The sequence below is a fragment of the Pongo abelii genome, chromosome 19 (genome assembly GCF_028885655.2).
Source record: "Pongo abelii isolate AG06213 chromosome 19, NHGRI_mPonAbe1-v2.0_pri, whole genome shotgun sequence".
Lineage (NCBI taxonomy): Eukaryota > Metazoa > Chordata > Mammalia > Primates > Hominidae > Pongo > Pongo abelii.
In genome coordinates this window covers 53,781,023-53,793,753 of record NC_072004.2, presented here as the reverse complement: position 1 = coordinate 53,793,753, position 12,731 = coordinate 53,781,023, and the positions used below count along the sequence as shown (strand labels likewise).

General features: G+C 57.3%; 1 protein-coding gene across 3 annotated transcripts; it reads right to left on the bottom strand.

The window, feature by feature from the left end:
- Positions 1-2,553: 2,553 nt before the first annotated feature.
- Positions 2,554-12,347, bottom strand: CA4 (carbonic anhydrase 4). 3 transcript variants are annotated; one of them, XM_054536993.1, is made up of 10 exons: positions 12,092-12,106; positions 10,671-10,758; positions 6,815-6,868; positions 5,708-5,877; positions 5,348-5,503; positions 4,524-4,669; positions 4,308-4,406; positions 3,970-4,036; positions 3,651-3,814; positions 2,559-2,868 (listed from the first exon to the last, which is right to left on the bottom strand). In XM_054536993.1, the coding sequence occupies exons 4-10, from the start codon at positions 5,799-5,801 to the stop codon at positions 2,674-2,676; spliced, it is 921 nt and encodes a 306-aa protein (XP_054392968.1). In that variant the 5' UTR covers positions 5,802-5,877; positions 6,815-6,868; positions 10,671-10,758; positions 12,092-12,106; the 3' UTR covers positions 2,559-2,673. The 3 variants fall into 3 exon arrangements, with proteins under 3 accessions (XP_002827723.1, XP_054392968.1, XP_054392967.1); XM_054536992.1 differs by lacking the exon at positions 10,671-10,758 and having other exon boundaries at positions 12,092-12,347; XM_002827677.3 differs by lacking the exons at positions 5,708-5,877; positions 10,671-10,758 and having other exon boundaries at positions 2,554-2,868; positions 12,092-12,240.
- Positions 12,348-12,731: the final 384 nt, after the last annotated feature.

Genomic DNA, 12,731 nt, shown 5'->3' with positions numbered 1-12,731 from the left:
TGGGAGGTGGCCAGAGCCCCAGGCCCTGGACAAGCTCTGCCGTTTCTGGCTCCTGCTGGCCAGGTTTATGATTTGGGGACTGGGGGATGGGGAGGGTCAAACACCTTCTGCCTCGGGTTGGAGAGGCCAGGACTTCCTGGTCCTGCTGCCACATTATTCACTAAGGTTGCCTGGAGGGCAGGGACGGGGGTGGGGATGGGGTGCCATTGGGGTGCAGGGAGGGGCCATTCTGACCTCAGAGCCCTGATCCTTGGGGGGGCAGCTTAGATCTCCCGCAGTCTGTGTGGGAACCAAAGAACAGGTTCCAGGTTCTGAGTCCACACACCCCCCGCTGACAGGCGGCCTGCGGTTGCCATGGCAACAGCAATACCACCCCTCCCCCACAGCTGCGTGGTCACCAGGGAAGGGAGGGGGGACTTATTTTTGGTCACAAAAGGGAAGACGGAGGGAAAGGGAGGAGGGAGGGGAGCAGCCATCTCTCCTCTCCTTGGGGGTGGTCAGGGGCATGGGGGGCACGGGGCGGGAGAAGGCTTAAAGACCACCTCCTCCCACCAGCTCCCTTCCCACAGCCAGCGAGGGATTCTAGAACCAGGTGATGGAATTCCTCAGTGCCCTCATGGCGGGCACGCCTTCCTGTGAGGAAGCTCTCTACCTCCGGACTCTCAGCCTGCCAGAGGGGTCCTCGCCCAGCCAGGGAAACCTGGGTGCCCCATTCACTCAGCCAACCCCACTCCAAGGCTCACGAATTCCAAAATCCAGTCCTACTCCCAACGATGAGGTCTGACAGCTGCGGGCCCTCAGTTCCTGGCACCTGGGGCCTGACCTGGCTTGGGGACCACGTAGGTACCCTTCTTTCCTTCTCATTCTGGTGTCCTGGACCCCCTCTCACCAGCCTCCTCCCAGTCTCTCTCTCTCCACTTCCCTTGGGCCACAGGAGGGAAAACAACCTATTAGAGATGTAATCACCGTGGTGGTGGGGACTTTCCTGACAAGTCCCAAGGGACCAAGCCCCACACCCCTGGACACCCCCATGAGCCCTCCCTCATATCTCACTGCTAACCCATCAGCAGATCAGCTCCCGGGCACTGCGGCAGCCCCTGAACTGTCCCTGCGTTTGCCTTCACCTCTACAGCTCCCCTCCCTGCCCCAAACCAATGCCCTCCGCCTCACTCTCCTGCCTCCCCTGCCCCTGCTTCTTCCCTCCCTCCCTCCCTCCCTCTACTCCTCCCTGCTGTTTCTCTGGAAGGTTCCCTCCCTGCCGCACCTCAACATTTGCAGTCTCCAGAGGCCTCCATCTCTGGCCTCCTCCCAGCCGCCTCTTCCCCCAGGGCTTCCCACCTTCCCTGCCCTGAATTCTCTCTCTTTTTTTTTTTTAAGGTTGGAGGGCAGTGGTTCAATCTTGGCTTACTGAAAACTCTGCTTCAATTCTCCTGCCTCAGCCTCCTGAGTAGCTGAACTACGGGCACCCGCCACCATGCCCAGCTAATTTTTGTATTTTTAGTAGAGACGGTGTTTTGCCATGTTGGCCAGGCTGGTCTCAAACCCCTGACCTCAGGTGATCTGCACGCCTCGGCTTCCCAAAGTGCTGGAATTACAGGCATGAGCCACTGCGCCCAGCCCCCTGCCCTGAATTCTCTTTCTCCCATGCACTCACTGCCTCCCAATCTATTAGACAACATGCCTGCTTCATTTATGGGCTGTCTCTCCACTAGACTGTGAACTCCAGGAGGGCAGGCATTTTTGTCTTTTATTCTCTGCCATATCCCCAGTGCCTAGAGCATAAATGCTCAATACATTTTTGAGCAAACAAATGAACTTCCTTTCGCCCACCTCGCCTAGGCCATCCCCACACATGACACCCTTTCACCCCTAGCACAGGGGAGAACGCACAGGGCTGGGGCTGCCGTCATGCAGTCGGCTCTGCCCTAGCCTCAGTATAAGCCTCCAGCCAGCCAAGCAGCCTCTTCTCTCTCGCTCTGTTGCCCAGGCTGGAGTGCAGTGGCGCAATCTCAGCTCACTGCAACCTTCGCCTCCTGGGTTCAAGCAATCCTCCTGCCTCAACCTCCTGAGTAGCTGGGACTACAGGTGTGCACCACCACACCTGGTTAATTTTTGTATTTTTTATAGAGACAGGGCTTCACCATGTTGCCTAGGCTGGTCTTGAACTCCAGGGCTCAAGTGATTCACGTGCCTCTGCCTCGCAACATGCTAGGATTACAGGCATGAATCACTATGCCCGGCCCCAACCTCTTCTTTCTCAGTCTCAGTTTCCCTCTCTATATGATGAAGAGATCAGATTGGAACTCCTCTAGCTTCCGCTGTGATGAAGCTCCAAGATGCCTTCAGCATCTCTCCAAGGTCCGGGTCCTGGTAGAAGGGAGTGGGGTATAGACACGGAATTCACATAGAACGGGAGTGGGGACACCTGGTGGTACCTGCTTGGGAGAAATCTCCTGGCCTTAAAGCCCCCACCCTGGAACAGAGGGAACAGGGATGGGTGAAGGGGGACAGACTGGGGTAGTTGTGGAAGGCTAAAAACACACTTCAGAAAGGTTTCTCCAAAAATATGTCCATATTTTAATCATGCCTAAAGTCCCACCTGGGAAGGCTAAGGACCGGAAGCCTGGAACTTGGAGAGCTGAGGCAACAGAGGCTGCGTGCACAAGTGAGCCATCATTGCAGGAAGCCGGCCAGCAGGCAGGCCAGCATGGGGCCCAGCAGGGCAGGCAGGGCCCAGGGCAGCGGCTGACCCGGGGCCCCGGACTTCATCACCGCGCGCTGCCCCGGCTGCTGCAGGGGCCTGACATTGTCCTTCATGCTCAGTGTCTGTTCCTTGTCGTAGTACAGCTTCTGAGAGAATGCCAGGATCTGCGGAAGTGACGGGGCTCAGCAGGTGGGGGCAGGGGGAGCTGCACTCCCTGCCGTGTGACCTCAGGCAGGCACCTTGTCCTGTCCTGGGAGCCCTCATTAGGAAAGAGGGGCTCTGAACCCCTGGCTCTCAAGGTGGTCGTGCAGATGATAAGAATAGGGGATGTAAATGAGGTGCATGGCATGGGTGAGGGCTAAGTGCCCATTGGCTTCCTTTCACTCACACCCCAGGGGGCCCGCAATGCCTGCTTCTCTTGTCACTCTTACTACAGGATAGTGGCTCTCAAACTTGAGCATGCGTTAGCATCAGCTGGGGGTGGGCTTGTTGGGCCCCAGATGCCTGGGCTCCACCCCCAGCTTTCCTGATTCAGTAGCTCTGAGGATTAGCATTTCTAACAAATTCCCCCGGTGATGATGTTGACTCCACTGGTCCAGGGGCCACACTTTGAGAACCACTGTTTTGGAATGAAAGTAGTGCAAGGGTAGGGATTTGGATCCCTTGGGCTCACTGCTGTCTCCCCAGAGCCTCGTTCATTATAGAAACCCCAGCACCATTTTCTGAATGACTCCACCTTCCCCTGCCTCCCGTCTAGCCCCCAGTCTGGTGATGGAACAGCTCAGGCTTTTCTTGCCTGTCTTCAGTGAATGTCCATGATTAACAATGGACTTCAGTTACCTGGGCTCCCCACCCGTATCCTGAGGGACCTCTGAGGGCAGACAGAGGGATAATTTCTGGGGAGCCAGGCAGTGGGAGCCCATGCCCTGCCCTGGGCCCTGTGCACCTGTTCTCTGTGAAGCTGAATGGGCTCCTGGAACACAGTCCAGACGACCTTCTCATCGCAGGTCGGTGTGGTGAGTGAGCCCAGGTAGCGGAAGTAGTGCCTCAGTTTCTCCTCCTTGGGGAGCAGGTCCAACAGGCTGCTCTCTGCCATCGTAGTGCTCATCTCTGAGGTAGGGGCAGAGGACACTGTCAGTGACGGTGGGAGAAGGAGCCCCTCTTCCCCTGCACTCTGAGAGCCCAGCTCCCCGCACACCCACCCCTTCCTTTGTGGGAGGAATCCCCCTCCTCACCCCAAGCCCTTCTCCCCCATCCTGACTCACCAGGTTTGGGGACATTAGACAGTGCCTCCACCAGTGGCCGGAAGCCCTCGTTCACCTGGGGTCCAGCCTGGAAAGGGAGGGAAGGGTCTTGAGAAAGTCTGCAGGGAGCCAGTGGTGGTGGCCAGTTCATTCTCCCGATCTGGGGACGGAAGGCCAGGCAGCTTCTGGGATGAGGCTCTGGGCTCCCCACCTGGCCCAGGGACATGCAACTCCAGAAACAGAGGCGGAAGTTGGAGTCTCGCTGCCCACTCCTGCCTCGCTGGAGTCCCAGGTCTCTGAATCCTAAGAAGAAGCTCTCAGCCCCTGGTTCCCTGGGAAGTGGGGGATGGGAGTCCCACCTCCACCAGGAAGGCCAGCACCGCAATTTCGTCTTCAGGGTCCTGGGCCTCTTTTACGTTCCTCGATGTCCCCTTCTCTTTCTCATGTACTATGTGCATCTGGTCGGGGTGGAGGGGTGAAGAGGGGACCTATGAAGGGCCTGGACTACCCTGCTTGCCCAAGGCAGGTGCACGCTCAGAGCCCAGACAAGGTCCCAGTCGGGAAGGGGCCCTCACCTCCATGGCAAAGTATTCCCCATTGAGGCTGTGCTCCGAGCCATTACGTAGCGAGTTAGACCAGTGCAGGTGCAACTGTGTGGCCTGGTACCTGGCAGGCAGTCCTCCTCCAGAAATGCTGGCCTTGTTCTCCAGCAACATCATCACTGGGGGCACAGAAGGGGCAGAGTCCTTGAACCAGCCTCCCTCAGCCTCCTCCAGCCCCTCATCCCAGCTTCACCCAGATGGGACATTGTCTCCTGCCTCCCACCCTTCATGAGCTCTGGTCCTGGCTTGCAGGGGTGGAGCAGGGTGGGACAGCCCCGGACCTTTCCCTCGCCTCCTCCTTGGTCTCCCTGCCTGCCTCCCCCTCTCCTGCACCCTCCACTGCCCCAAACTGCAGCTCTGCCCTGCTGCCTCCTCTGCGTCCACCTCCTCTGTGGTGCCCTGGTGTCCTCGGGGTAATGTCCAAACTCCTCAGGCCTGGGTGATCTGCCCCTGGGCCTTGCTTGGGCTCCGCCTGGCTTCACTGTCTGTCCTTCACCCACACAGAGCTCCTGGCAGTCCTCTGAATGCGCCGAGCTGTTCCATGCCTCCGCGCCTTTGCACATGTCCTTCTTCCTGGAACGTTTCCTCCCCCCCATCCCAGACTGGTCTGATGAAAGTACCGAAAACATACTAGAGTGCTCGCTCCTCCTGGAAGCTGTCCTCCCCCATGGGATTTTCAGCCCCCTCGCAGCACAGATGGGCCTGGGTCTGGCACACCCTGCTGGGAGGAGCCCTGTCCTCTCAGTCCTCGGGGAACTCGGGTGCCCAGGTCTGCCTGGGGCCTCCATCCAGCCCACCTGAGTGCCCGTTATTTTGGACAGTCCACGTTTGCTTCTTATCGTAGCCAGAGAAGAAGAAGTGTCCCAGTCTTTTGTCCACCTTTGCCTTGGTGGTGACGATGTTGATGGGGGACTGGCGGTCCTTCTGGCAGTTTCCACCCCACTTGGCTGGCACTGAGCAGGGAGAGAAGGTGGGCTGAGAGTCGGGCGCCTGGCACCAAGGTGTAGCCCCCACCACCGCACTGAAGTCAGGCCCACCCACTCAGTTCCCACACGGAAACCCTTTGGGGTGGCCTGAAGGCTGTGCTGCAGGGATGCTCAGCTCAGAACTCCACCCTCGCCCTCCCTGGGCCCTCCTCCTCCTCCACAGACACATACTTGCAAGGCTGGGGAGTCTAGCCCCGGTGTGGAACAGGGTGGGAACAGGGTTGCCAACTGTTGACTGTGAGCTCCGGGGTAGGGACAACTTCATGAGGTGGTGCACATGGCCTCTCCAAGCCCTGGGTTTCCCAAATGTAAAATGGGAACTGCAGAGATAATCCGCTTCCCTGGTATGTCAGAGAGTTTAAAGGAGCCAGATGGAGAGGGCTTTGGAAACTGTGGAGTGGGACCCCCGGGGAGGCTGCTGATGAAGGGCGCTGAGCATCATCTGAGGAATGGGAGGGAGAGGAGTAACCCTGGAGAGGAGCTGGTTCCCCAAACCCTGGTGACCTCAACACCAGGTGGGCCCGGGTCAGGAGCGGGCAGCACTGCTCAGTCACCAAAACACAGCAGACTGCAGGGTTTGCATTCGAATTGGTCAGCATTCGAATAAAAGCGTAAAGGACCATCGCTCAGGCCCCCTGCAAGGGGTGTCACTGGGATAGAAACAACTCCCTATTTTATTATGGGAAACAGCAAAACGCCTTTCTTCCTTTAATGCTGCTGCCGATTCATTCCACAGGGAACATGCCCTCTCGGTGACAGCAGGTGCCAGTTAAGACTCAGGTCACTCTATGCCCCCTGGTCCCTGAGCACCAGGACAGGAGAGTGTGAGAGTGTGTTTGTGTGTGTGAATGTGAGAGTGTGGGTTTGTGTGTGTGAGTGTGAGTGTGTGTTTGTGTGTGTGAGTGTGAGAGTGTGGGTTTGTGTGTGTGTGTGTGTTTGTGTGTGAATGTGAGAGTGTGGGTTTGTGTGTGTGAGTGTGTGTGTTTGCGTGCATGTGTGTGAGTGTGAGAGTGTTTGAGTGTGTGCTTGTGTGTGTGTTGTGTGTTTCTGTGTGGGTGTGTGTGTTTGCATATCTGTGTGTGTGTGTTTGCATATCTGTGTGTGTGTGTGAGAGAGAGAGAGAGAGAGTGTGTGCGTGTGTGTGTGTATGCTGGGAACTGATATCTGCCTGGGAGGCCACCATCACCCCTCCTCTTCCCATTCTTCCGGGGTCTCCATTTCAGCCTGCGTGGTGCCCACCATGCAGAAAGAGCAGTCCCCTGGACTGGCTGTACTCACCCAAGCAGCGGTAGTTGGAGGACTCGGCTTGAACCTCGTAGCACCAGTGTGACTCTGGAGCAGAGAGGAGGGGTGTGAAGTGTGCGTGCGTGTGTCTTGTTGCTCACACACACAGGAGGATCAGAGGCTGGGCCTACCCCTAGGGTTGGAGCCCCTCTTGGGCTGGGATGGAGTGTTCCTGGCAGTAGGATTGAGGGCCCAGGGAAAGAGACTCAATTGAAAACCAAGCAGGGGCTGATCAACAAGTCAGCTGGCATAGGGCTCTGTTCCCCAGGCAGGGCCAGGCCAAGCAGCCACTGGCCCTCCAGGGAAGCCCTCTGAGGCACTCATCTCTAACGTGGGGCTGGCCTGGATACTCCATCCTTTGGTCACCAGCGGCCTCCTCCGTGCTTACCTCCCCCACCCCAAACCTGGAAGGGAGACTGGTGAGAGGGGAAGAGGAGGACTTGGCCCAGCCTCCGCTCCTGGGACAATAGAGTCAGGTTCAGCCGGGCAGCCTTCCCAGATCCAAGATGAGGGAGGAGATTAGGCGGCCCCTCCCCAGAATGCCTCACCCTGTGTTACTAAGATCCCTTCTTGGCTAGCGTCTCACAGCTCCCGCTAGGAGGAAAGCAGCCAAGCTTTCTCCCCTGCCCCTCAACAGCACAGTCCTGATGTTTGGGGACAGGCTGAGGGCTCTGCCTCAGGGCAATAGAACCCAGCATCTCTGAAAAAAAGGCTGCACCTCAAATGTCCCACATGGATGCAAGATGTTAATAAGAGGGGAAAGTGCATGCAGGGCAGAAGGGCCTATGGGAACCCTCCGTACTTCCTGCTGAATTTTTATGTGAGCCTAAAATTGCTCTAAAAATAAAGTCTATTAATTTTTTTTTTAAAGGCTGCACCAGCAGGGCGAACACAACATCTCATCCAGAGCTTGGAATTCTGGCTGAGCCGCTCAGGGGGCTTAGATGGGTTTGGGGGCAAGTCCCTTAAGCTCTCTGAGCCTCAGTTGTATCATCTGTAACATGAGAGAAACATACCCACCTCACAGGGCCTTGAGGAGGATTAAATGAGGTTTCAGGTGGCTTGGCACTTAGTAAAATCCCATCGACAACTCCTTCCCTCCCCCACACCCCTCCTACTCACCCCATGGCCTCCTTTTGGGAGCAGATGGCCAAAGCCAAGGAGGGGCCGAGAGAGGAGAGAAATGAAGTGACTTGGAAAGAAATCAAGATGAGGAAATTCCTAAGAAAAGCATGTTCCCACTCAGACAAAGCTGAGGCCTCTGAGCTCATCCGCCCTCTCCCTTCTTGCCTGGGCTGCCCCCACAATCCCATCTTCTTGTAGTCTAAGCCAGGGTGGAGTCCCCGGAGTGGGGACAGGGTGGGGAGGGAGCCATGAGGGCGCATCCCCGGGAAAACTAACTGGCCACGAAGAGCCGCTTTGGGCTTTGGAGTTTCCCTGCCCTGATCACTGCCTCTCCTTCCCTGCTGGCATCGCGTTTTTCAGAGCTGCAGTGTCCTCCCCCTGATGGCCCATCCCCAGCCCCCGGCAGGGCTCTGCTGTCCCTGGGAGTTGCTGCACCTGAACCACCCCCATGTGGGTGGATTCTGCAGAGGGCAGTGGCCACTCGCCACCCCAGCAGTGGGGCAGAGCTCCGAAGCCTCCAGCTCCTGCTCTGCCTTTGCTCAGTCTCCATAGGGGAGTTATCTGACATTCTGAGTCCCATAATCTTCCTCTGACAGAAGGCATGTTACAGGAAAGGGGTCCCGATCCAGACTCCAAGAGAGGGTTCTTGGATCCTGCACAAGAGAGAATTCAGGGCAAGTCTGCAGTGCAAAGGAAAAACAAGTTTATTAAGAAAGTACAGTGGTGAAAAGACAGCTACTCCATAGACAGAGTAGGACATTCCCAAAAGTCAGAGAAGGAAGGAATGCATCCAATGCATTGTATATGTGGGGACATGTGCTCTGCTACAAGGGTTTCTGATAAAGGATTAATTTTCTTAATTACTATATTATTCAAGAATTGATATTATTATTATTATTATTATTATTATTATTATTGAGATAGAGTCTCGCTCTGTTGCCCAGGCTGGAGGGCAGTGGCGGGCTCTTGGCTCACTGCAACTTCCACTTCCCAGTTTCAAGCAATTCTCCTGCCTCAGCCTCCTGAGTAGCTGGGATTACAGGCATGTACCACCATGCCCAGCTAATCTTTGTATTTTTAGTAGAGACAGGGTTTCACCATGTCGACCAGGCTGGTCTCGAACTCCTGACCTCAAATGATCCACCCGCCTCGGCCTCCCAAACTGCTGGGATTACAGGTGTGAGCCACCGTGGCCGGCCAACATTATTATTTTTAAAGCAAAATTAGGAATGCCTTTGCTCTCCAGATATCGGAGTATCTGGACCTTCCCAAGTCTGGGTCTGTGTAGAAAATATTACTAATTTGTTCCCTTAACTGCAAACATCTAGAGGCTAGAAATGCCTGACTTTCTGATAATGCAGCCCAGCAAATCCCGGCCTCATTTTCCTAGCTCTCACCCAAAATGGAGTCACTCTGGTTCAAACGCCTCTGACAGGTGCAGCCACCAAATTCCCAGTGCTGGTGACTGAGGAGATAATAAATCAGAGGGCATTTGCACCATGACAGTTCCTTGCCATAATCATCCCATGTCCCCACCCGCAGAGCTCTTGAAGGAGGAAGGGGTTTTGAAGATTGGGCTGGCCTCTCCTCTGACTGGAGGCCCCGGGGGCAGCCATTCCAGGAGAAGGCTCCCTTCAGCCAGCATCCCCAAGAGCCAGCTGCAAAGGGTGGAGCCCCCTGTAACTCGCCTCACAGCCTCCCTGGGGCCCATCTGGTCCAGGCTTAGCTTTTCTTAGGAATTTGGTCTTCCCTGGCTCTGGCCATAGCTCCTAGGTTTGTAGTGGTGACCTCTGATCCACTGTCTTAATCATGGAGACTTTTGACCTGCTTGGCTGAACGCGCTTGTAACTACCTTCTTCAGGAAGCAGCAGCCAGGAAAACATAATGGTGGTGAGGTCAAGACCAGGGGTCAGGTCCATGTCCGTGGACGAGGGTGGGGTGCTGGTGGCAGGAGCACCCACCACTCAGGTTCCTGTCCTCGTTGAATGAGAGGGCCACTCTTGCAGATAAGTACCAGCCCACTGACTCAGGCCACTCCCAAGAGGGTCTGGGAAGGAGAGGGGCTACCTACCCAGAGGTCTCCGTGTCCAGCGCCACATCCTATCTAGTCCATCCACCCTGACCAGAGGTTAGAGACCGAAAGTCGGTTGCCTGTCACCCAGCTACTGCCCCCCACACTGACTGACCTGCCACCCCTCCCCCTTATTTCAAGATGGCTGAAGAAGCCTCTCTAATGGACCTTGCTCACCCCACCTCCCCCTCTGAGGGACAGGGGATAATCCTGAAAAACAGCTCAGCACAACCCAAGTGTGTCCTGGGCAAAGTCTCAGCCGCTTCGGGCCAGGGGTCTGGGGCTCTGAAGGGGACCAAATATCCTCTCCCGTCCTCCTGTCTCAATGGACAGAGATGCTCTGGGGGTCTCCATATGCAACCTGGTCCCTTCTCAGCTTGAGTCCCCGATAAGATGAATGGAAGGCAGGTCCCAGTCAGAAAGCCTTGGCACTAAAGGGGATCGCAGCTTGTGTGAGGGGTGAGCTGAGACACATTCCTGACACTGGCCCCAGGGTTGGGGGAGAGCCCCATAAACTTGGTACAGGGCGCACCGGCCACGTGCCACACAGGCACTGCACTAATCACTTAAACCCATTATCTTATTCAAACGCTTAAAACCCCTGAAGTCAGAATGACTACACCTGTTTTGCAAATGGGACAGGAAGTGACTTACCCAAGACCACACAGCTACAAAGCACCCGAACTGCAAAGCATTTCTCTTTCTACTGTCTAGCTGCTTAGTAGGTTTCCAATGTCCAAACCTACAAATAAAAGTTTCCACATTCTGCTTTTTCTCCTTCTTCTCCCAGGGGCCCGGAGGAGAGGCTGCAAGATGTCCCTCGACCCTCTACGACAGCTCAGCCAGTCCCTGCCGCAAAGGGCACACGCTGCTGGCTCCTCTCTGTGCAGAGGTCACCTTCACCCCTCACTCCGCCGCTTGGAGGGTGGAGCACCTAACTTGGGAGAGGAGGTTTCAGCCTGCGTGGACCCCAAGAACCATCCGAGGGGTGGTTGGGCTGAGAACTGGCAGATGGGGTCTTCCGGTGATGGAGTCTGGGGTTGCAAAGAAGGTGCCTCCAGGATCGGATCCCTGTGCCCAGCGGCTTGAAGCGCCTTTAGCTCCTTATCAAATATTAACATGCCTTTCCTGCCACCTCCCACCTAGAGGAATAATTAAGAGCTCGGCTTCACCATTAATCTTTAAACGAAAATCACCCTCTCCGGAAAGACCGGCTCCGCAGAGAGGCCCTGGGGCTCCGGGTCCCCCACCCCCCGCCCCAGCCAGGCTCCCAATTCAGCGCTGCGGGTTAGGGAGGCCAGGGGAGCTTGCGACCCTCGGGGGAAAGGAACCCGGGTGGGAAGCGCGGCTTCCAGGACCCTGCCACAGCGCCCTTGCTCTGGCCGCGGGGCAGTCACCCAGCGCTGAGTCCCAGCGGGACGGACGGAAACCCACGGGCAGACGGAGGAGGCTGGGTGAGAAAAGAAGGCGTGCGTTGAGGCGGGTCCGAGAAGCATCCTTTTTTTTTTTTTTCAAACGGAGCACCAGGCTGGAGTGCAGTGGCGTGATCTCACTGCAACCTCCACCTCCTGGGTTCAAGCGATTCTCCGGCCTCAGCCTCCCGAGTAGCTGGGATTACAGGCGTGTGCCACCACGCCCGGCTAATATTTGTATTTTTGGTAGAGATGGGATTTCACCACGTTGGCCATGCTGGTCTCGAACTCCTGGGCTCAGGTGATCCACCCGCCTCTGCCTCCCAAAGTGCTGGCATTACAGGCTGGAGCACCCGCGCCCGGCCTGAGACGCATCCTTATCAGGGACTCCCAACTCGTCTCGCCGGGCCACGCGCACACACCCTCACCGCGCACACGCGTGCACACGCTCCCCCAGCCGCTGCGGACACGCGTGTGCACACACAAGCTCGCACGCTGCCCAGTCCTCCCGCACCCTCGCGGCCTCCGACGCACACGCAACCCGGGACCCCAGCGCCGCCGACGCTCACCGGTCGCCCGCGGGGGGAGCCTCTGCAGGGGCGGGAGCTGGGGGCACGGAGGGGACCGCCGAGGGGCACCTGGGGCCGGAGCCCGGGAGCTCACCTGCACTGGCCGATGGCCGCGCCGCGGAGAGGGCCAGGAGCGCCAGCAGCATCCACATCTTGCGCGACAGCAAAGAGTCCTCTGGGCCGGGGGTCGCGCACCAAGGAGGCCGCCGCGGGTGCAGCGATCCTGCAGGCCTGGGTTTTATAGCGGAGCCGCGACGGGAGGGAGCCCCGACAGCTGGAGGCGGGAGGCAGCTCCTCCCCCTGGCGGGGCCTGCCCTCCCCTCTCCACCTTCCCCTGTCCCTCATCTGAAATCCTCCGCTCTCCCCGGTCCCCTGCCCCGCCTGGCCACCTCTTGCCCTGTGCGCAAGGCCCCCTCACCCACTCCGCGTCCTCTCCACTCAGAAGCGGAGCCCTGCCCCTCCCCCATCCTACTCCTGGTCCCTGGTTTGGGAACAGGGACACGACACCACAAAGTGCTTGACCCACACAAAGATGAGTGCCCCGATGAAGACTTCGATCATTTTGGCGCCACCCCTGCGCAGTGGTCTTGAATGGGACCTTGGAATGGCCTTGGGGTGGGGGTGGGGGTGGAGATGGCCTCGAAGAGATGAGAGGCTGAGGGGCGTGTGATGCCGTTTGTTGAATCAGTGGCCGCAGAAAGGCTCTCTTATCTCTCTTAGGCAGTGGTCATTGA